Source organism: Ananas comosus, linkage group 6, assembly GCF_001540865.1.
Source record: "Ananas comosus cultivar F153 linkage group 6, ASM154086v1, whole genome shotgun sequence".
Taxonomy (NCBI): Eukaryota; Viridiplantae; Streptophyta; class Magnoliopsida; order Poales; family Bromeliaceae; genus Ananas; species Ananas comosus.
In genome coordinates this window covers 6,188,927-6,214,596 of record NC_033626.1, presented here as the reverse complement: position 1 = coordinate 6,214,596, position 25,670 = coordinate 6,188,927, and the positions used below count along the sequence as shown (strand labels likewise).

At 36.3% G+C, this 25,670-nt stretch overlaps 1 protein-coding gene across 2 annotated transcripts in view; it reads right to left on the bottom strand.

Annotated features, from left to right (window-relative positions):
* LOC109712196 (eukaryotic translation initiation factor NCBP) overlaps nt 1–23,365 on the bottom strand; it is a 29,364-nt gene extending 5,999 nt beyond the window's left edge. Inside the window, exons 1-5 of one of the 2 annotated variants that reach the window (XM_020235627.1) lie at nt 23,130–23,365; nt 22,030–22,230; nt 21,091–21,186; nt 20,874–20,978; nt 20,651–20,728 (exon numbers count right to left, since the gene is read on the bottom strand). In XM_020235627.1, the coding sequence (XP_020091216.1) occupies nt 20,651–20,728; nt 20,874–20,978; nt 21,091–21,186; nt 22,030–22,230; nt 23,130–23,159 (510 nt within the window). In that variant the 5' untranslated portion in view covers nt 23,160–23,365. The remainder of the gene's footprint in view (nt 1–20,650; nt 20,729–20,873; nt 20,979–21,090; nt 21,187–22,029; nt 22,231–23,129) is intronic. The other variant, XM_020235629.1, reaches the window with a different exon arrangement.

The window sequence follows — 25,670 nt, the reverse complement described above, 5'->3', positions numbered from 1 at the left end:
CCTATTGGAACTATCTAGAAACCAAATTTTATAATTTTTGACATCATTTACCAACCGATCAAAAGGTCTCAAAAATGACTATTTTAACGGCCGATGTGGCACGTTTTTAAGTTCAACGGTATAGAAGTATCCAAATTACATGAAAATTTAATAAAAAATTTTACTTCACATCAATAGCAAGATCAATACTTTTGATTTGAAATTTGAGTCCATAAGATTTTCATTTTCAGCCGTTCATTTTGAGGCTACTCGTTCACTAGACAAACGAAGTCAAAAAATTATGAAATTTGGTTTCTAGATAGTTCTAATAGCGTAGACCATGACTAACGGAACTGATCGCCGAATCGGAGGTCCCATCATCGAAAACAATTTACAAGCACGGAAGCCTCCGTACTTTCAAAAGCATAGGAGCCTAGCTCTATAGATATATATATGTATATATATATATATAATTGTGATTTCAAAGATTTGCACTCTGTATAAAAGTTACATGTCAATGGAACAAGAAAGAAGAAAACAATATATGTCCAAGTTTTATTACTAAGATTTATGCTCTAGAAGCATCAAGAGTTCCACTTTTGTTTTTTAAGTGTTTTATATAGTAATGATACTGTGTGTTTTCAAATTAAAAGGCCCATTTCTGATTTCTGGATACATGCATTTTATGCGCTTCCCAATTTTTTGACAGCTTTGATAATTAGGTAAGGCAATCTAAATACTGTTATTTTATTCTTTGGTTGTTTTAATTTGATCAAAACTGGAAGCTACCCGCTAATTTCTCTAGTCTAAAATGATTCTGCATGACAGCTACTCTTAAGATCACCAAACAAGTTGCCTAATTGAGGTATCTCCTAATCTGCTGTGGTCTTGAAAAGTCATATAGAAGGCTTTCTTGATTGGAAGGTGCAACATGATGGATACAACAACATAAAATACTCCTATGTTGGCCAAAAAATAAATAACATGCTGGTAGAAGAATATTTTTTTAGAAATTGAAGCTTCAACTTTTGTGCACCAAGAATGGTTGTCCTAGATTATGCATTTGAAACAACAAGACCAGATATTTGCTATGAAAGGGAGTTGGATGCAAGGGCACAGAAGGCAAATTACAGTTTATCCAATCCATAGAGAAGCATCATTATGTTGTTATAATAACAGATAGACCTAATGTAATTTTTACTCCTTTAATACAAGTTTTGTGCGGCAATTGACGGTCTCTAGTACTCTTGGTGCCTGCTGTGAAATCTGAGTGATACTGATGCAAATCGAGGGTTACGAAATCTGAATTTTTCAACTTTGTTTCATATAAAGATATTTCTTGAAATAAATTAGATGCAATTCGATTCTGACGAGCTTTAGTTAAAGCAAGGAAGCAAGAAAAAAATATTCAACGAGACAGAAAATTAAAATCAAATTGAAGAAATACTAAGATGGAAATAAACCTTCAATATACGAGATAACAACAACCAATTGAAAATACATATAGTAACTCCAAAAAGATAAATTTGGTTTTATCAGACTCTAAGCTTTTAGATTTAATTGTTTTGGCAGACAGTTGGTAATTGTGGAAGATTAAATTGAAAAGGATAATAGGACATCAGGAGATGAGATAAGATAAGATAAGATACACAAAGTGCATCGATCACACGATTGCCGGGGATCCACGATCGGCGAGGAGGACGGTACACCACAAGTAGAACTTCGGCAAGGATAAGAAAAGGAGGCAACAACCCGAAAGAAGAGGAAAGGTCGGAGAAGCCGATCTTGCCACGAGGAAGAAGCGACAACAATCAAGTTGAGAAAGACTATATAGACGCAAGGAAGAAACGTCGATGATCACACCGGGAAGAAAACACCATGGCAAGGATAAAGAATAAGATTAAAAATTTCTATTCATCAAATATGCTCCTTAGAGCATGAAGAACCATGTATAATGTTAAAAGTCAATCCTATAATAAAATCGTGTCCTTTCATCTTCAACACAATACGATCACCCAAGTGTCGTGCATAGAAGACGAGGTGATTTTGAAAAGTTGAAAGGTCTTTTTGGGTTTGTTTCTATATTTATTGGATAAATGGTGCTTAGGTTAGCTAAACCAACTAAAACTAAATGATTAAAACCCGAATCAAACACAAACTTACAAAATAAAAAAAATTGCATTCAAAAATTAAAAAAAAATTATTTGTGACATCAATTCTCACCAGGGGAACCAATCTAACCTTTTTGGTCCTTTATGACTATGTAAGTGTTCTCCCTACCATCATGTATAGCGCTATGATCAAATTACCAAGGTCATGTATAGCGCTATCAAGTTTTCTTTCCCGGGAGGTAATCTTTTCCTTACCCTTTCTAACCCTATCGTTTTGAATTTGTTTCCACCACACTAAGCCATGACCTTTCAATTGAACTTTCTTTTCTAAGTAATTTTTTACATTCAAAATTTTGTTCCATTTTGTGTACTCCACAATTTTTTCAGGTTGTAATTTACCCTCGAACTCATTCACGTCTATTTCAATGCCCTGATACCATCGAAGTATATTTCCTTGATTTTGAAAAAAAGGATTTCTTTTCGCAGGTAAAGTACAATTGTCAAAATCTGTGTCACTCTCTCAATCTTCTCCCACCGCATATTGTTATTGCATAGTTAATCTTTCTAACAGTTATTGAATGTTATTTATTTGATTTTATATGTTTCTCATAGAATCTTGTGGTTTCTCATATTCTTCTCTCCAATCACAAGAATTTTCACTATTATCTGCCATTATCAAATGCTTCCAAATTGATCAATGAAGGGATGTTGTTTTTTGTTTTTTTTAATATTTTGGCCCAAAAGGAAGAAGAAGAAAGAGAAACTTCAGCACCAAAGAATAATTGTTTAGATCAAAACAAATGTTCCCACGAAAAGAACCTGCTCTGACCTGCTCTGATACCAATTGATGCAAACCGAAGAGCAGCCATATCTGAATTTTCAACTTTGTTTTCGTTTAAAGGTATTTCTTAAAATAAACTAGGTTCAATTTATTGATTTTTTGTGAACTTTACTGAAATTAAAGTAAAGCGAGGAAGCAAAAAAAAAATTTCAGCAAGACGGAAAATTAAAATCAAACTAAAGCAATACTAAGATAGGGAGAAACCTTCAATATATGAGATAATAAGAAGCAATTAAAAAAACATATCACATTTCCAAAGAAGCAAATTCGGTTTTATTGGACTTAAAACTTTTAGATTTGGCTGTTTTAGCAAAAATGGTTGATTATCATGGAAGGCTAGATTGAAAGGGCTAATTGGATATCAAGAGATGAGAGAGAAGATATAAGAAGTGCACCAATCGCACGATTGCGGGGGATCCATGATCTACGAGAGCGATATACCATTAGTAGAACTTTGGCAACGAGGAAGAAAAAAAAGAGTCAGGAACCCAAAAGAAAAGGAGGGCCAGAGCAGAAGCCAATCTTGCCACCAGCAAGAAGCGACAATGATCAAGTTGACGAAGACGATCTCAGTGCAAGGAAGAAGTGTCAATGCTCACACCAAAAAGAAGAACACCATTGCAAGGGATATGAATAAATGTAAAATTTCTATTCATCAAATCTGCTCCTCAAAGTATCAAAAACCAAGCATTTCTAGTGTAAAGAGCCTATCCGATAATAAATTCTTATCTTTTCGTTTTCAACACAACACGACCCCCCAAGGGTCATGCATAGAAGACAAGGCAATATTGGGAAGCTGAAAGGTCTTTTTGGATTTGTTTCCGTGTTTATTGGAGAAAAGGAGTTTGGGTCAGCCAAACCAATTAAAACTAAATGATTTAAGCTTGAATCAAACACGAATTTACAAAATAAAAGAAAATTGCATTCAAAAATTAAAAAAAGTTTTATTTGATGCATCAAATACTACAAATAGGAGGGTTTTGGGATTTTTCGTTGCAACACAAACAAAACTTGGAAATAGGATCTCACTGTGATCGAGTAATCATTTCATGTGACTTTTCTTGAAATTTTTGAAAACAGAAGTCCTACACACAAGTACACACAGAGATGAACACAGTAAACTAAGTTTCATCGAGATTAGAATTCTGATTGTGAAACTACGAAATTTGGAATTCGCCCTACACATGCGCAATTTTGGGTTGCGGTGGAAGTTCGAATTCTAGAGGATTCCTCGTCCATCTTCGCTATGAGAGGACTCTTGTGTAATTTTAACATACGAGAGGGGCATGTTGGCACAGCACTAAGAAGCCAAAGGTGATCACCCAATTGTTATGACCCCAGCTTTAGAGAGCAGACAAAATCCTAGGGTTTTTACCCTAGCCGCCACCCCCCCCCCCCCCCCCCCNCCCCCCCCCAACCAAATCCTTCTCCCCCTCTCTCTCTAGTCCTATCATTCCCGACTCAACCCAGACCAAACAGGCTTTCCTCGGGCTTTCCAACACCGACAGAGCACACGCACAGCCAAGTCACCAACACATAACCAAGTGGCTCCCATCCCGGCCGTCTTTCCCTCTTTTTCTCTCTCTCGGCATGGTTCGGCTAAGCCGCACCTCCATTCAAGTGGCTCGACGCTAGTGAGCCATCCCGGCCGCCGCCTTCATCCCAGCAGCCCTCTATCCAACCGCATCTCCAACATGCAGTAGAGAAAAAAGAAAGCCCAAGCAGAGCCTCCCTTTAGTCACGATATCCGACGACCCAAAAGGACGTGCGTCTCCCTATTGGATCTGAACAAAACAACCCCCTCCATATCCAAGTCCACTTATTTACATCGAATCGAGGTAACGATCTCCCACCACCGTCATTTCGTTTACTTTACATGCAATCGGATGTTTTTGGGCATTGGTTGTTGTTCGGGTTGTGACGTGTGGGCCTAGTGCAGGCTGAGGTGCATCTTGATCGTGCTTTCAATGATCAAGATCCTTTAGGGGTTGAAGGATACGCGTGTGCTATACTATGCGCTTTGGAGACTGAGCTGTGCGCAGAAATCTGATGCTTTTTTGACGAGAATTGGAATTTCGAGATGGGTTTTAGCGAGCCACTGGTTGTAGCTGGCCGTGAATGTGTTCTTGCTGTCCCACTCTATGGAGGATAAGCTTCATCGTCGAGAGGGAAACAGCCCTGATCACCAGCTAAGGCCCCTAAATGACCGCTCAGTCATAAAAGAGGTAGGTATGCAGAGCCAGCCAAGAGGTTTGCCCAGAAGCAGTCATTCTTGAAAGAGTACGCAATAGCTCACTGATCGAGCGCTCTTGTGCCGAAGATGAACGGGGCTAAGCGATATGCCGAAGCTATAGGATGTCAAAATGCATCAAGCATGTTTCCCAGGTCCCGGTCTTTCTAACCAACAACGGGTTCTTCTAATAAATTCAGCCTTGTCATGGCTCGTTGGGGTTAGAATGAACAAAGGTGGGTAGAGATGACCACAGTAAATTCTCCTGACCAAGTCCCAATGGTAGAGTCTTGAGGCACGGATCCAATGGCAAGGTAATCTGCAACTGATCGTGTGATTCATCAGTCACAATTATCCCAGTGGCTATCCATTTTAGTTCGTCGTTCGCTATCCTGGCTCATCAAAATGGTGAGCAAGAGACTGCAAGGGGCTGATCAGAACGTTTGTGCTGCCTAGTGCCATTTGATTCGGACGCACCATTGGCTGCGGTCACGCATTGTGATTCTCTCACTATCCCAACACATCAAAACTTGAGTCAGAGACCCCTACTAGGCTGAACGTGATTTCGTGCATGTTTCAACACCAAAACAGTACCGGAATGTCTTTTTCGGGTCGTTATGGCCAAACCGATCAGCAAGGAGTTCTTGATCGCGCTCGCCGGTAGCTGAGGCTTCGTTGGCGTTGTGTTACGTGTGAAATCAACCTCTCAGGGCTAAACGTGAATTGTTTTACTGCCCCGCAGTGGCGAAGCTATAAACAGCAGTTTCAGGGCTTACCGAGGAGATTTATCTCCACAGCACGGTGCAGTTGGTCCTTATGAACTCCGAAACACATTGAAGGTTGTTTCATAGGTCCTTGTTGGTCGTAACCACCAGCAGGACAATTTTAGAAGTGGCTCCTACGCCAAAATCGATGTAAATTGGAACCTATTACGGCATGATACGAGGCCGTAGTCTTCGGTCTAGAGCGCGATATGCGCTGCTATCCACTCACACTTTGCAATGCCTTTCGAGACAGTCTAGGGGCTATAGAGATGCCTAAGGATTAGCCAATTGACCAAGTTGTGGTTACAGCTCCGGTGTGGGTTTCGGAAGCCATATTATGGGAGTTTTAACCCAAATGAGTCGTTCTATAGCCGATTTTACACTTAGGAACAGGTTTTGACATTTATATGATTAGTCTAGATTCCAGCGATAACAAGAGAGGCTAGTCGAGTCGAGGACTAAAGTACACAAATTTGAGGTGGGCACTTCGATCTAGTGTCGATGTAGTAAGCCTATTCGGTTTTCCCTTCCCTGTTCCTTACAATATTATGATTCGTTTACTCACACCTACTATACATGTTCATATTAGCTTACATCTGTTATTGTTATTATCTAGTTGGTTTCATGCCTGCTGTTTATTCGTATATGCCATACTGCCTTGTATGATGTCATGAGATGTAGAGCCTTTGAGTATCTTATTTGTTATCGGACACATACATATGACCTATAGCTCTGCTTGAACTCGTTGACACTCCTTGGAGTTTCTCAGCTGATCAATCGTTGTTGGACAGTATAAATTGAGCATGTCGCATATGGCCATCGCCGCTGCTTGCTGCACATTTTGCAAACACCGATGCAAAAGTCTGATCCACCCCCAGGCCAATGATGCTCTTTTTCGAAAACCGTGAGCCTAGGTTTGTATATGACGAGATACATGTTATCTGCTGCCAATGTTTGAAAAGGCGCGCGCCTGACCTCAACGCCTAGGCGCAAGGCGCGAGTCTCGACGCCTCAAGGAGTGAGGCGCGCGCCTCAGACACGCCTCGTCTCAAGGAGTGAGGCGCGCGCCTCAGACACGCCTCATGATATTTACTTTTAATGTGTCTAGGGTTTGGGTTTTCGGGTTTTGAGTTTCTTCAATATATTCTAAAATGTTGAGAATTTTTTTAAAAAAATTTCAAGTAAATTTCTACTTGAACATTTTTTTCCCTTTTCTCTTAGTCATTCTCTTTTCCACCCCCCAATGGCAATAAGTAGCAGCGACAAGAAGCAAGAAGCAGCAGCAAGCACTTTTAAGTTGAAAGTTGAAACATAATTTCTTTATTTTTAGGCTGAGAACATTTATGCATACGATTTTTTTACTTTTTTATGGTTATTTTGTTTTTGTATAGCTATTTTAGAATATTTTAACATAAAACATTTATTTAAAATAGGCTTGTTAAGAGTGTTTTATTTTTTATTAGATATGCGCCTCACGTTCTTGAGGCACACGCCTCACAATGCGCCTCACGCCTAGGCTCCATAAGGCCTTTGCGCCTTTTTGCGCCTTGCGCCTTTTCAAACACTGGCTGCTGCACACTTGCCTCAAATCCATGTGACAGTGGGCTGGCCGAGATCTGTGATAGTGAGTGATGATTGGGTGTTGATTCCCTCAAGTCTTTTGATGCATATCCAATTGATAGATCAATACCTTGCCATGATAATTTTAGATGCTCAATTCTTTCTACAGTAGCACAACTTTCATTTTAGTTTCAGCTATTATGATTACCGTACCTATGCTTACTGTTCCTGCTACTTTGCCTTCGTATACCTATAATGTTTACTAGTAGATGCAACTTGCCCTCGACCCGCATTGTACTCACTGAAAAACAACTTGTATGTTTCTCGTCCACCCCCCTTTTTACAGGTACTCCGGGTGGTGGGGCGCAGGACACAGTGTTAGGACACGAAAGTTAGATCGCATCTTAGCTCAATCCTGGTGCTTGGGGAGTTCCCAAATAGTCTAGTTCTGATACTTGTTTATTTCTAGTTACTATGGTTTATGCTTGGATGACTATTACAGAACTATCATTATGTGTTGTGACTATATATCACGGTTACTTCTATAAGTCTCTCGTGTCTGTGTCAGACACGCGTCCATTTCAGACTCGTGCCCGATGCGGACACGCCATGGACGCATGTTTGACACGGCATTCCATTAAAATAATACATAATACATATATATTATTTTGCTTTTTTTATCCATAAATTATATAAGACAATAGATAGTTGGCTTTTTTATTAATATGTACAAATTTTTTTGGATAATATAAATTGTATGGCAGAGAATTTCTTTCCTTAAAATATATGAACTATCAATGAAAATTTTATTAACTTTCATTCGCACGAAAAATATAACAATAATTTAGCAAAATTAATATCGAATATATATAATAATATTATAATATTAATATAATTATATTTATTAGCGGTGTACATACTGTGTTCGTGTCCTAACTTTTGGAAGCTGCCTATTCGCCATGCTCAAATCGTGTCGTATCTCGTATCTCATGTCCATGTTCGTGACCGCGTCCATGTCTGTGACGCCTATACTGTGACAATCTGTAATTTGATGGTTATGTGATGATTTTCGGTTTGCTTTCAAAGTACTCCAGTGGCTTTTCTCGTTTAAAAATGTAATTGTAAGTCTTCTGCATCGATCGTTGTTCTCAAAATGGTTTCATAAAAATAAAAATTAGAGAATATTGTTTTGATTGCTGAGATACGAGTGGGATTATGTTTGTTGTACTGCAGAGAAATGGAGGGATTTATGTTAGTGCGGTTTTGGGGGAAAAAATCACCACCACTACTACAGAATAAGTTATGTGAGTCTTGTACAATTGTACTATTGATTAAATGACGTGGTTATGGTATGAAGTCTTACATACTTTCTGGGTCAAATATTTTGTATCCTTAGGTGGCGTTTGGTTCAGGAACAAAAGTAGAGATAAGAGCCCTTGTTCCCCACTTTGTTCCCAAGCGCTGTGTTTAGCACCCAAAAACAATAGTTCTCGAGTGCCTAGAATAAGCTTGTATAATTCGGTATAAAGCTGGAACTGTTGTTCCATCTTTTTCTCTGGAACAAGCTTGTTCCCACGTGGGAACAAGGTTAATTAAAGTATAAATTTAATTTTAATTATGGTATTATATTATTAATTAATCTAGTTAATATATTTAAATCATTATCCATTGCTTAAATAATAAAGTAATTAATTAAATTATTATTTATAATTAATTAGATGATTAATTATTAATAATTTAATGTGTTTATCCATAAACTAATATTTATATTGATCAATCATTAATATTTCTATTAATCTAATTAATTTTTTTTACTAGTTATCTAACTAAAATAATTTACTAACTAATTAAAAAGTTAAATCACACTTTATATTTAATTAATTAATTAATATATTTTTATTGTCTTATACAATATTCATAGCTAATGAATTTATTAATTTATTAAATTATTTTTAATTAATATTTTGACGTTAATTAATTAGATAAAATATTTTTAATTTAAAATTATAACTCTTATTCCTAATGTTCCAATCTATTTAGTTTAAAATTATAATTCTTATTCCTCTTGTTTCAATCTAACCATCAAAATACTATTTACCTTATTCTCAGAAACAACTCAATTCTCATCCAAACGCAAAATTGGCCTAGTTCATGCTTATACCTGAACTTGTACCTATCCCTAAAATAAGCAGTTCTTACTTATACCCGAACCTAACGCAGCCTTAGTATCCAAATGCCGTGCATGTATAGGAGATACTGTTTGTGGACAGAAATTCACACTGCATGTGATGAATCTGTTCACGCCTTGACCAAAGTTTGAATTGCATTACTGAGTTGTCAAAAAAGAAAAAAAAAAACCTAGAGCTTTTCAGGGGAAAAAAAAAACTTTTCAAACTAGTCGCCCAGCGTGAAAAGAGTTGACAACCTCTTCAAGGGAAAATTTATCTCAATAATTTATTTCACTGTACAAGGAAAACCAAAAATACAGCTCAAATGAGGCAACTATGCTTGGTTTCAAAAATTGATCTCGCTTTGTTATGTTGTTGGTAGTCAAAATCTATAGTATTTGAATCCTATGAATTCTTCTTCCTGCATTTTCACAACATGTTTCCAAATCTAATGGCTCAAAGAAGTGTGTAAATAGGGTTGTCAATTGCACATAAAAATATAATTCTCAAAATCAATGTCTATCCAACCTCCTAAGATTTAAGTTTGAATTACTTATTAGAGTTTCAACAACATCAAGTTTGATTTAGAAGCTGGTCGAAAAACCTCAACGCTTTCAAATATGTGGTATCCTCCGTGCATCCAAAAGTATTCTAGTTGGACTCTCTCCCTCCCCTTTCCCCATAAATATATATATCTATATATATATATATATATATATATATAGAGAGAGAGAGAGAGAGAGAGAGAGAGAGAGAGAGAGAGAGAGAGTTGAGCTGGAATACTATCAGTAGCAAACAAGCTCCGTTGCTACCCATTTATTTTCGATGATGAAGCATCCAAATCGAAGATCAGCACCGTTGAATATTATCTATACCACTTAAGTATCTAGAAACTAAATTTCAAATTTTTTCGACATTATTGACCTAATGATCAAAGGGTTTTAAAATTTGTAATTTTAATGGTCAATATAAGGCGTTTTCTCGTTTAGCGGTGTAAAGATATCCAAATCAATTGAATTTTGGTTAGAAAATTTTTTAAACAATTTAGAACAAGATCTATACTCTCGATCTTGATTACAAGATTCCTGTCATCACTTTTTAGAGGATATTCATTTTCAACCATTCATTTTTGTGTTCACTTGATGGGGAAGATTCCTATCTTAAATTTAAGATTGTTCAAATTTAAGATTCCTATCTTAAATTTGAGGATAGCCATTCATTAATTAATATTTTGACCTTGATCTATTTAGTTTAAAGTATTTTCCATCTATTAGGTTTTCGGCCCTTTGATTGAGGGATGTGCGGTCAGGATGATAGTGGTCCCCTAGGATTGAGTGGGTGGTTGATTGAATAGTATGATCTAACGGGTGAAAATGGTCAAAAGGGTAGATCTAATGGCGGAAAACTTGGTAGCACCAAGAGCTTGGTGCTATTGATAACATAGTAGCCGGACTCTATATATATAGAAAGAGAGAGAGAGAGAGCTAGGCTCCTATAATATGTATAGTACCAGAGCTCCGGTACTAGTCTCATTTTCAATCTTAAAATATTCAAATTAACAATCCACACCATTAAAACTAATCTAGGGTATTTGAAGTTTTTACGAATTAAATTTTATACTTTTTAGACATAGTTTACTTTATGATCAAACCATTTCAAAATTGTCAATTTTCAATGGCTACTATGGCGAGTTTATAGTTTAACAGTGTAGAAGAATCTACATTTATTCAAATTTTGATGGAAAATACTTTTAACTATCTAGATCAAGGTCAGCATCCTTGATCTTGAATTCAAAAGTTTATCCTCAAATTTAAGATTGTTCAATTTCTACCATTCATATTTGACATTGTTTACTTACTAAGTAAAAGTTGTAAAAAAAAATTAAAATTTTATTCCTAAGAACTTCATATACCCTAGATCATATTTAATGGTCTGGATCGTTGATTTGAACACCCAAAGATCGAAAACGAGACTATAGCACCAGAGCTCCGGTACTATAGATAGTATAGTAGCCTCGTTCTATATATATATATATATATATATATATATATAGAGAGAGAGAGAGAGAGTCCACCTGGGATACTATCGATAGCAACAAGCGTTTGGTGCTATCAAGTTTTTCGCCGTTAGATTTAACCCTTTGACTATTTTCACCCGTTAGATTATACTATTAAATTAATAACTCACTCAACCCTAGGGGGCCCACATCATCCTAACCGTACATTTTTTCATCTACGAGCTAAAAACCTAATAGCACCAATAGCTTGGTGCAATTGGTCTATATATATATATATAGAGAGAGAGAGAGAGAGGGAGAGAGAGAGCAGGACTGATGTGCTCTTAGGAGCATGGAGGCCTCCATGCTCTTGAGCCGTTTTCGATGATGGAATTTCCGAATCGACGATTGGCTCCATTAGATTTGATATAGCGTATTTAAAGTTTCTGAAGAATAATTTTTGCTATTTTTCGATATCATTTACCTAGTGATCGAAAGGGTTCAAAATCAATCATTTTTAATGGTTGATGTCTGCCATTTTCAAGTTTAACGGTGTAGAAGCATTCAAATCAGATGAAATTTTGACACAAAATTCTTTATACTATCTACAAGAAGATCAATATCTCTAATCGAAAATTTTAGTGCTATATCACTATTTTTTATAGGATTTTTATTTTCAACCGTTGATACTAAATCCTTTCAATTGTTAGGTAAATGATATCGAAAAATCGTAAAAATTATTTTCTAGAAACTTTAAATACGCTAGATCAAGTCTAACGGAGCCGATCGTCGATTCGGAAATTCCATCATCGAAAATGGCTCAGGAGCACGAAGGCCTCCGTGCTACTAAGAGCACAGCAGTTCTGCTCCCTCCCTCTCTCTCTCTCTCTCTCTCTCTCTATATATATATATATACATAGATATATACACACATACATATATATATATACATACATACATATATATATATACATATATACATACATATATTACCCTAAACCCCATACATACATACATACATACATACATATATACATATATGTATACATATATACATACGTATATGTATATATACATATACAAATACACACATACATATACATATATAATACATACACATATACATATACATATATAATACATACACATATACATATATATATATATAATATATATATATAGAGAGAGAGAGAGAGAGNTATATATATATATATATAGTCCGACTGGGATACTATCAATAGCACCAAGGATTTGGTGCTATCAACTTTTTTACTGTTAGATTTAACCCTTTGATTAATTTTACCCGTTAGATTATACTATTCAACCAACCACTCACTCAACCCTAGGGGGCCCACATCATCCTAACCACACATTTCTCAATCCAAGGGATAAAAAATTAATAGCACCAATAGCTTGGTGCTATTGATAGTATTCCAGCCTAGTTATATATATATATATATATATATATATATATATATATAATTGGGCTAGTATGATTTCAAAAACATGGAGGCCTCCGATGGGACTTTTGAATTAGCGATCAACTCCCTTAGATGATCTAGATTATTTGAAGTACTTGAAAAACAAATTTTGCGATTTTCAATAACATTTACCTAAAAATTAAGGGGCTCAAAATCAACAATTTTAATGGTTGAGGTGACCATTTGCTAGTTTAACGGTGTAAAAACATCCAAATCAAGTGAAATATTGCTAGAAAATTCTTTGTACTTTACAAAACAGCATCAATATCTTTGATATAAAATTTGAGCGTTATATCTCTCACAAAATCTCATAGAAACTAATGATCATATGAAATTTTAGATCAAAGATATTGATCTTGTTTTATATAGTATAAGAAATTTTCTATCAAAATTTTGCCTAAGTTGGATATTTTTACACCGTTAAACTTGCAAATGGATCACCTTAACTATTACAATTGTTGATTTCGAGCCCTTTCGGTCACTAGGTAAATGATATCGAAAAATCGTGAAATTTGTTTCCCAGGTATATGAAATACACTAAGATCAAGTCTAACGGACCCGGACGTCGATACAAAAGTCTCATCATCGAAAACAACTTGAAAGCATGGAGGTTTCCATGCTTTCGAAACAACTCAAGCCGGACTCTCTCTCTCTCTCTCTCTCTCGCTCTCTCTAAGAGAGCTCAAGTAATCATAATAAAACTAGATTTCACCAAATGTTTTGCACTAAAGTGAAGCATAATACTTCTATTATTCCAAAAGGCAAAGAAAAACTTCCAATTGCCCTTTAGTAAAAGAGATGAAGTATGACAAATTTATCAAAACTGAATCAAACTTTGCCTTATAGGCAGGTTTTGCTTATTTGGGCCGACTGTATAAAGTTAAATCTTTTCTTTGGAGTAATTGTAATTAAGAAAAAGTAATTGTTCCATATTCAAATTGGTTTGAGACACTAGTTATGACGCACTAAACCAAAATGAGATGTTTTGCTCCAACGACATAGCTTCATCCAAAATTCAAAATCATTAGATGACAATTACCTATTTGACTAAATGCTTTCTTAAATCTAATTACAATTGCGCATCAAATGAATAAATACCAATTATTGTACTATTATTAGTCGAAAGTCCGGCTAGTACTTTCCCAAGTTTGTAATCTAGCCAACAAGCAATGCAAGAAAAACTGAAACATGGATTGAACAATTAAATTGCAAATTCGACAATGGAAGTAATGAAGCCTACCAATATACTTCTCCAAGTAATCAACGGAAGAAGTAGCTACTTATTGTGATTAGATGTGTCTAGTACAAAGAACTTTTTGGAAAACATTTTTCAGGTTTCAAAGAGAATGAGGAAGCAACAAAAGAATGACAACAATGGTGACAAAATAGATATTATTCAGAACGGTGTGGCCACCCCATGCTCAATCCTTCAATTGTGGCCTTCAACTCTTGATAATTTGCATGACAAAACAACCCGGTCGTAGCTATCCTTCGAATAGTGTTCACATTTGTGGGCATAATATATGGCTTGCGATGACACAACAGAGGACAGGAGGAGAAGATTATGCAACAGCCAAGGACTTGAATGGAAGAGGAAAGACCCACCAACAACAATACAGAGTAATTAGGTACCAAGGAAGTTGCAAAGCAGAGGAAGAACAAAGGAAGAGAAAAGGAAACTTACTCCACTTGGAATTTAGTCTTTAGATTTGGGCTCTAGGAAAAGAATTCTCTCAATGAAAAAATATTCACACAACAAAGTGAGGCAAAAGACATGCACAACAAAAGCAAAATACTAGTACAAGAAAGCACAGATAATATATGCACGACAAATTACGGCTCCAAGTTATTCAGAGTACAAACTAAACCAAGCCAAAAATGTTGTTGAAATCCTAGTTTCTCCTCTGTGTTGACGCAAAATTTAATTCAACGTGCCTGAGCACTAACTTGATATCTATATCTACAAATATTCATTAAAGGGCGTGGGAGAGCTTGTCATTTCGACACGTGCACCTCTCCCACTTCCTTGTTTCCTTCATTCATTAAGAGTGTCAACAGAGAAAAAAAAAAAAAAGATGTGTTCATCAACATTTTCCATGCACCCAATCTATTGTAGACCAATTCTAAAATGTATTAAAAAAAAAAATTTTGTACTACAAGTTATTTAAATATTGTATATCACATATATCATATCATATTTTATTTTTAAATATTAATTATTAAATATTACGTGTAATTTATAGAATATATTTATGCATTCAGTTCATTCAACTTTTTTATTTTTTCTCACTTACGTGATGAAAATGAATTCTCCTTTCGAAACTTTTGGTGAGCCTAATGAATCATAGACCAGCTTAAAAAGTTAGATAATTGAAGCTACTTATGCATAAAAATAATTTTTCTAATCCAAACATTTTTATACATAAGTTATCAAACATTACATAGTTTAGAAATTAACAGTAGGGGGAGGGGGGGAGTCATCGTATAGTGACCGGACCCAAAAAGTACTTAAATTACTGATTGGTTCACAAGTTATATAGTAGTAATTTATAATTTAATATTTTATAACTTTAAAATTAAGTTAGAGATTTAAAGAGATACCATGGATGAATTAAGTGGTTGGTCTACGGTGGCGGGGGGGGAGTCATCGTATAGTGACCGGACCCAAAAAGTACTTAAATTACTGATTGGTTCACGAGTTACATAGTAGTAATTTATAATTTAATATTTTATAACTTTAAAATTAAGTTAGAGGTTTAAAGAGATACCATGGATGAATTAAGTGGTTGGTCTACGGTGGCGTGGTGAACCTGCTTCATGCTTTAATTTCTTTTTCACTATATAGGTGTTTATTCACTTTCTGCTGAAGTAACATGCATTCATTGCCTGACAATAAGAATAATACATTGTCATCTACTAATTATTTGGAACACCTGTTCTAAAGGTGTTAAGTGTCCATTTTATATTTTTCTTCAATTTTTATCATATAAAAATTAATTAATATAGTATAAAATGCTGAAATGTAGGAGTTTTAACTCCCTTTTAAAGAAGTAACATGCATTCGCTGCGTAACTGTGAGGAAGTGAATTCTCGAATACGAGGGTTAGACTTCGTTTAGAAACGACCAAGGGTCGTGTTGGTGACCTTCGGAAAGGCCGAAGAGGTCTACATCACCAAAAGAGCCTTAGAGTCGAGTCCACGAGAGCAATAGTGTAAAACCTACACTGGGCAAAAGTTGCTCTCGGGGACCGGTCCCTGGCAGGGAGAGACCGGACCCCGAGGCTGGGGGTTACAGGGATTCTTGATGCAACCGGTCCCTGGAAGGGAGGGACCGGTCCCCGAACGCGAGCCCAGCGAGAAAAGCCAGAAATTGGCTAAGTCCTGGAAGTCCCAATCTCGGGGACCGGTCCCAGGTCGGGGAGACCGTTCCCTCCGCACGCAGACTACCCAGTGAGGGCTGTGCAGAGGATTAAAAGTTGAGGGGGCCAGCTGGATATTGTTACATTAGAGGGCTTATGGGTCCCTCTCTCCCTCTCATTCTCTCATTCCACTCTCTCCCTCATACACTCTCTTTCTCCCTTTCTCTCTCTCTAGAAAGGAAAGAACAAAGGAGAGGAAGAAGAAGAAAAGAGAAGGAAAAAAAGGAGGAAAAGGAAGGAGAAGAAGAAGGAGATCAAGCTAGGAAGGCTTTTGGACCTCTCCCTCTTCCTCTCTTCTCTCTTTGAAGCTAACATAGAGGTGTCTAAACGCAAGGGCGAAGTCGGATTTTCGATTCGTCGAGCGGGCGAAAAGATATTGGCGAAACGAGGCCAACCAAGCTTCATTTCGACCTAAGAGGCCGAGACGTCATCGTAACGTTCGTTGGAGGGCATTTCTAAAGCCTCCATATCCTCAAGAGGTGGGGGGTGTCCATCCCGAAGCATTCAGGTTTCCTTTTATGTCTAAGTTACTTATGTTGATCATATTACATTATAAGATTAATAGATGTATATTTTCTTTTCCTTGCATGCTTCTTAATAGTGTAACTTATGAGTCGAACACATGGACTAGGGTAACATGAGGATTGGGTCTTGTGGCATGAGAATCCTATAATGACATAAAGAGCCGAACTTGGACATAGCCTAGTAGAGTAGCATTGAACTAGTGTAGTAGAAACACTAAACATGAACGAGTGGCATGTCAACTAGCTAGAAAACTTACTACAATGATCGAACGAGTGGCATCAGGTCTAGAGTAGTAAATGTGACATGGTTCTAGGGATGGTAGAGATCCTGGCATCTAGGATGCATTGTATATGGTACAGCAGAGGAACTCTGACCCTTGTAGATAGGGTATCCTCTCGTGAGGATTGGATCATACTCACTAGTCTGTTTTCGCTGTCGGTGGTCGCTCCACCGTGGCACGAGTCTCCGGAATACTTCACTAGGGGCAGACGTAGTTGTCCCGCAGACGGTCTCGGTGTGCGAGTGCAGATTCTCCTCACCTATGAAATTGAGCGTGAGTCGAGGGCTTAACCTACGGGTTAGCCAAGTAGATTGGGTAATAAACATAAATGGCAAAGTAGAATTGCATCATTATCTTGAGTAGACATAGTGTATGTTGTAGATTACATTGCTATGTACCCTATATACTCTTGACATCATATCAGCATGATAGTAGTTATTGCATAAGTAATCTCATTACTATTGTTGGAGGCATGATAGAGTAGTTGTAGTTTATTTCTCTATCTATCTATCTATCTCTCTATCTGTGCCTGCTTAGACATAGTGGAAAAACCGGCGGAGTCGGCAGCCGAACCCACTGGGAACTATATTTATATAGTTCTCACCTCGTGTGGTTTTGGGGGACAAGTACACACAGGGGTGAGCCGAGCGAGGATCGCGGCAAGGGCATAGCGCCCTAAGTGAGTAGTTTGTAGCTTTCCTTTTTGCATATAGAGTACCCTCGTGCACTAAAAGATGTATATTTTGGATAGGCATTGGAGAGCTATGATGTATTTTGGAAAGAAAAAAAACATGTATTTACATTTTGGAAGATGAAAATGTAATGTAACCAAATGATGTAACTATTGAATGGTTGTAATAGTTAGACTACCTCTCTTTATATGCTTGTACATTACTTGTGGTTCTTGCTCTTAGTTGTATTACACTTGTGTGCATCGTATTTGATCATGTATGTTATTTAAGCAATTCCTAGGCGCTTAATTGTACTTGATCAGGTTGTTTGGCCTTGGGCGGACAGGGAAGGTCCTGTCCGTTCGGCGTCTGTCCGCCGCGCCCGAACCGGACCAAATTGGTAGGGGTTCCGGGGCGGGGGCGCGACAGTAACAATAAGAAATAATACATTGTCATCTATTACATAATTATTTTGACGCCTATTTTGAAGGTGTTAAGTGTCAGTTTTATATTCTTCTTCAATTTTTGTCATATAAAAATTAATAAATATAGTTTAAAATGTTGAAATGTTGAAATGTCGGAGTTTAACTGCTTTCTAACATCTTCAACTTCATGTTTTCTCCACAAACATAAGTCTTCACATTTTAATTTAAAATTTTCCAAATTCAAAATTTTAAATTTTAGTTTAGATTTTTAATTTAAATTTTTAAGTTTTGAAATTTTAAATTTACAATTAAACCGTAAGATTTTAAATTTAGATTTTAAATTCAAATATCCACTTTCAAATTCAACATAACTTAATGAGCATCAACAGGTCCCAAGTACACATATATTGTTAGAAAACAACAGATACGCTGTATTAAGGTTATACATACAAGCTAATCAACCATTTACATAAGTTGAGAAATTGAAAAAGAAAAACAACCAAGGTTGCAAAGTAAGAAATAATCACCAAGTTTTTAAACTTATTAGTATATTAGGTGTCTGTTGGAATGAGTTGATCCTACAGAGTACAAAAATATACATTCTCCTTTCAATTTCCCATGGGATTCAAGTAGGATACTAGGTTTATATATCTTATACACGTATGAACCCCATTCTTTGGTAGCTTTATCTACTCCCGACAAAAGTATTATGATCCAATTAAATCCCAAATATCATCTGCATGTGCCAATAGTTAATGTGACTTCATATAAACTAAAGAATTATTTAATAAAAAGAAGCTCTAAAGGGTTGGACATAATATGATAAGGAAATTAAAAGGGGTTTCTCTGTTTCTACTATTGTTATAATAATTGCAGTCAACCAAGCAGTCAACTGGCTAGTTCTCTTCATACTAGGAGCACTGAGCCCATCTCAGACTTTTTGAATCCTAAATTTACTTTTGCAACCCAAATTTAAGGGAAAGGGCCGCAAAGTCTGCAGATACCGAGAAAAATATGATCGGATAAGTAAAGATGGGCGGAGGCCGGCAAGATCATTGGTTAATAATGAAACAATATAATTAACTTTCACTAGCACTATGACAGTAGTCATAGTTGGTTAGTTAGAATTGAGCAATCAGGCGATCCACATACTAGATATGTTACAATATGAATCATCTTATTTTATTTGTTTATGAAAGCAGCCCGCGCGGCTTCCAAGACTATACGAGCTATGGAACAAGTATATAAGTTAATCTAGCACACAGGACTTTGGATCAACTAAGGAAAAGGCCCTAAATAAACAAATAGTGAATAGATAGCAGTACGCCTAAGGTGTGAGTAGATTTAGCACATCAAGGAAAAAGTAATAGCTATCCTGTTCTATTTGTGTAATGCATATTCATCAAGTCTAAAAGTACAAATGGATAATCCCTCTCTACATTACAGATATTTTAACTGAAAGATACTGAAATACAAGATACAAAAGAAAGCGTAAAAATCAACAGTCAGTAACACAATAATTTAACTAAAATAAGAAATCATGATTGGAAGAATAACTCCCAATCTAGTTTTAGACATTAATGATTTTTCATAAGCTATAGAAGCAAGTAACGTATTTCCTTGCTTGTTATCAATAAGAGTGTTTTCTCAGATGAAAATGATTAACCGCTTTCTATTTGATAGTTACATTGATAGAGATATACTTCAGCTACAAGATAAAAGAATCAATCTTCAGACAAAGATATGCAATTAAAAATATGAAGCAGGAATGAAGAGAAACCCAGAAATGAAGTCATGACATCAAACGACTTTAAATAAGCCATAACAAGTAGCTTAGATGATTAATTACTCATTATCAAAAATTCTACAATATTGTTTAGATGTAGAGGTGCATTTATTTCACATATAAATTAAGTTGTCCATGTATCTCTTAAATCACATTACAGCTGTCAAAACTATCATATTTTAGTGCTCATTCAGTTTGCTTATATACCGATATACGTGTAGCTCATTTACTTTTGACAGATATATCAATAAAACAACAACAAGTACATAGTGCAAACAATAAAGTAAACATCAACAATCACAATAGAAGTATTCATAAAAAAAAAGAAGAAAGATGGGAAGAGTGCTATGTAGTCAAGCAGGAGGCTAATAGCATTAACAGAACTTCAATAGCTGAAAGAACCCATATACTTACCAAGTCTTCCCAGAAACGGCCTGAAACAATTTTTTTGAATCGTATTATCCACTTCCCACCATTGCAATTTGCAGCATCCTACAGATAAACTTTCTTTAGGTAACAACTAGGTGCATTTCCTTTATTAACTAAAGACATAATGAGTTTTCTAAAATGGCTTTTCTAATGATGGCTTTATTTAGACACGTTAGAAACGAATAGAACCACACAACTAAAAGTGTACCTCCCATAAAGGGCGAATACCCTCTTTAAAAAGATGCAGATCTGTTGGACTTGGGAGAGAGGAAGGACGTGCAAGATGGCAATAGCAAACCCAAAATCCTTCAACCTATACACATCAGTAAGCAAATTCAGTATTCCAATAGTGGAAACTGCATAACAGCATAAAATAAAACTAATTATCATATGATCATCTACTTATAGTTTGAAAAGTATCATACCGTACTAAAGTCCACTAGTGTCTTAATATTGTCCTCATATGATGTCTGTGACCTAACCCCAGGTGCCCGTCTCGTGTACCAAAACACAAACTTATGCTGCCATCATAAAAATATAAGTAAATAAATAAATAAATAAATATCAAGAGAAGGAAACAAATACGACAAGACTCAATCCCTTCAACCGTTCATAACATCTCAACATCTCAACATCTCACCAGATCATTTGAATCAACTATTACAGTACGCATATAATATAAAGAAGCCAAAATTAAAGCTTTTTTGTGCAGTAACTGCTAGCTCCAGGCAAATGATTAACTTTGCCATATAGTGATGATACTTTCCCAATCACTGACTAACCACTATCTTCAGGTATACGAAAAGATAATCTGCTAACCCATCACAATACTCTTTCCCAGCCGCCACAAGTTCGTATGAAAAATACCATAATTGCAAACTTCACCACACCCACAAGCGATAATTATTTATGTCTAATCTATAGATTGAGGAAGTTCACAAAACACCGAATAATCAGATGCAGAAATAGAAAAAAAAAAAAAAAATTGTAATTCCAGCGCCTTCTAGGAAGATATAGATTGTAAATCAAAATAAAAGAAAATTTTCGAGCCAAAACTCCATCTAGACAGAAACAAAACAAAGGAGAAACTTTATGGTATTTTGCTCATTTTCAATCAGAATATCTATTCGTAGTCATAGAGCCTACAAATATGTAGTGTAAGGGTTTTATCAATAGTGAATGAAATAAACTGCCTTTCTCCAATATCTTTTTCCCTCCTCCCCCTTTCCTTCTACTATCTCTCTAGGGGGTTCAAATCCCTCGAACGGATTGGTTATGCCCTAAAGTGCATCAGGAGAAGCAAAGATCTAAGAGAAAAAGAAGGATTACAAAAAGAATAAAAAAAAGAAAAAGAAAAAAAAAACCTTCAAGGGATGAAGGCCGGCTTTAAGCTCGCGAGCTTGGCGCTCGTAGTCTTCCACTTCGGACTCGGCATCAGTGGGCGTAGCACCACCGGCGGCAGCGGCGGGCGGCGGAGGGGCGATAACACCGCTGATCTCTGCGTCCTTTTTCTCCATAGGTTCCATCTTTTCAATAGTATCCAACTTCGTCTGCAGTGCCCTTTTCTTAATCAACAAAAAATAACAAAATATAACAGTACCTAAAAGATGTATGTGTTTCTGTTGAATATATACTCAAGAATTTGGGCTAAATCGGTAAATACAAAATGGGGACTTTTTTTACAGTAACTTTATAAAAATTTTAATTTACCAAATATTTTTTTCAAAATTTTATTTGGCTAATCTACCTTCCTTTTACTGACTCACAGAAATGAGAAATATAGTGAATCGTTTACTAGTATTAGAAAGTTGTGAGTAATTCACCATTTTTAGACTGTTATTATTTTTTTATAGGTTGTGTGATTTTTTGTGAGGTTGTTAGGTAGGGCTATCAACGAGCCGAACACGAACGAGCTGGAGCCAGCTCGAGATCGGCTCGAAAGTATTCAAGGTCAGCTCGTGTTCAGCTCGGGCTCGTGACAAACTCGAAATGTCCAGCTCGTGATCGGCTCGCAATTTATTTGAGCTAGCTCGTTTTCGGCTCGTTAGCTTGACTATTCAATGCTACCTTACTTGTTAGCTCGTTAGCTCGTAACTCGGCTCGTTATCTCGTGCTCATATTTGACTCACAGCTCGATTAGACATTACAATACATTTTATAAGCAATAGACGTGAACAACAAAGAGTAATATAAAAAAAAAAAATTAATCTGTAGCAAATCACAATAATTTAAAGTAAACACAACAACATAAACTCCTTTACTACATAACACATTGTCCAAATAAAAATGCATTACAAGTTTACATCACAACAATTCGAAATGTACTTCAAAATTTAAAAAAAAAAAATCACATCAAACTCTAATTAGAAGCTCAAGAAAGAAAATCCCTCACATTCTGCTCAAAAAACCATAAGAAGAATTTTAAAAAAAAATGATGAAGATCAATGGAAAACGAAGAACGAACCTGTTGAAAGCGCTGCTGCCGGAGTTCCATCGGGATATGCGAACGGCGAAGAGTGCGCTGCCGGGGGTGTGCGAACGGTGACGATTGAAGAGCGCTGCCGGAGTCTTCGGGCGTAGAGCGAGAGAGAGAGAGAGAGAGAGAGAGAGTCGGTTGTGTGTGTGAGGCGTGAAGAAAAACAGGGAAGTGGAATTAGGGTTTGGAAGAAAGAGGAATTTAGGGTTAGGAAGGGAAAAAGTGAAAGTTGATGCAATAGCATCCGCTAGTTTTTAATACAACAGTTGAAATTTTAAATATCCTTAACAAATACATAATTTGACAGTCTCTAAAGATATACGTGGCACTTTTTTGTGCTCCCACGTCATGCATTTTTTTTGTTAGGTCCTGTGCACTAAGTCTCTTTATCTCTCTCTTCTCCTCCATCTCTCTTTCTAGGAACCTGTGACCCTTTATCTCTCCTCCCTAGGTCTCCCTCTCTCTCTCTCCTCCCTCTATCTCTCTCTTCTCCACCTCCATCTCTACCCAGTCAACAAGATCCCGAAAAATCCGGGATCACATATTTCCCAATATCTTAAAAATCTCTTTAAGATATGAAAAAATTTTGAAAATTTATACTTGAGCTTTATAAATAACTTGAGAAAGAAGCTCGAGCAGGGGGGGAATCACACGGAGGATCCGCGGACGGCACAAGAGGAGGCTTCATCAATACTTAAAAAAAACTAAAAAAATAGAAAAAAAAAAAAAGAGCGTACTGTGAACATTAAGGAAGAAGTTTAAAAAAAAAAGAGAGAGAAAAAAAAAAGAGAAAGAGAGTGGAGAAGAAGAGAAGGATTAAAAAAAAAATTACAAATTTAAAAAAATATACATATATATTTACAGTTGACAGGAAGTCGCCGCCACCGCGTCCATCGCATCCGCGACCACCACCGCGCCCACCACGCCTGCGGCCGCCACTGCGCTCGCTCTGTCCTCTGCGTCTGCCGCCGCCACCGCCATCGCGTCTGCCGTCGTCATCGCTGAAGCCGTCGTTGGTGCTGTGTCCACCGCCCAAGCCGTCCAAGCCGTTGCCGCCGCTGTGTCCATCGTCGACGACCCGAGCCTGATCTATACCCTTTGCCCGTGACGAGTCGAAGCCTATTTACCATCCCGCTGCTTTGGGAGCATAAAAGGGGAAAAGGGTCTGCTTCGGGAGCATAAAAGAGAAAAATGGTGGTGAAAGGGGGTGAAGAAGTGGCAAAAATTTTCTGGCATTGTGCCCATAGAAAGAAATTTGGGGATACGGCGTTTGGCCGCCGCGTGGCACTCGGACGCCTCCGATGGGCGCCGCGTAACACCTCCCCACGCCCCGTTACTCTGCTTTTGGGAGAGTAGTGCTTTTTTTTTGGTGCACCCGGTGCACCATTTTTTTGTTTTAAAATTTTATTTTTTATTTTTTAATTATAATCTAATATATATTATGATATTTTAAAAATATATGTAAAAGAATTTATGGTTTATGATTTAAAATCCTTTTGCATATATATTTTTAGATATCATAAAATATATATCTATTATATTAAATTATATTTAAAAATAAAAAATAAAATTTTAAAGAAAAAGAGGTGAACCTGGTGCATCGAAAAAAATTCCACTGCTCTCCTAACAGGCAGAGCAGCGGGATGATGTCCCACGTGGCCGTAGTGCCACATGGCGTCCATCCAAAATATCCCCAAATAATTTCATATGAACACAGTGTTCATAAAATTTTTGCACGTGAAGAAGCTTCACTTTCTTTTTGAGTATATCAATCAGTACATTTGGCTGTCAGATTTTATATATTCTGCTTGCTTATATACCTGATTGTATTGTCTTTTTTGTGATTATATATAATAATTCATATTAAAATATTGGCATCAAAATTATTTTAAAATTTATATTAGAATATTAGTGTCAAAATTGGCCGCAGCGAAGCGCGGGTTCAACACTAGTAAACTACTAAATCGTGCGATGCGACAAAAAAAAAAAACCAAAACAAAACAAAAAATTTAAAATATTAATAATATATCTTTTCATAATATTTTAAATAATTTATATTTATTTATTATAAATTATTCAAACGTGTAAACAATATATGTATGAATCAACAGTTAAAAAATAAATAAATAAAGACATTATATGTTTGCTAAATATACTTTATCATCATATTTTATATCAATATTAATAATAAATTAATACAAATATCAATTAATTTTTTTTCTAAAAAAAATCCTTAATGAGAATTTCTATAAAAACAAAGAGAAGAGGAAAATGGTATATATTTGACCGAGCTTGGTTCAAGCAAGAAAGAGGGCATCGATTTTGTTCAAGCAAAGAAAAAGAAATCTAGTTCAGTTCAAGCAAAAAAAGAAGAGAACTTGAGCTAGTTCAGGATGAAACTCTTATTCAACAATTATTGGTTCAGTTCAGATAAATTAAAAGAGAAATCTGGTTCAAAGATAGAAAAAAATAGAGCAATTGGTTTGGTTCGATCTAATGAAGTAAGTTGACTCGGTTCAATATTATTGG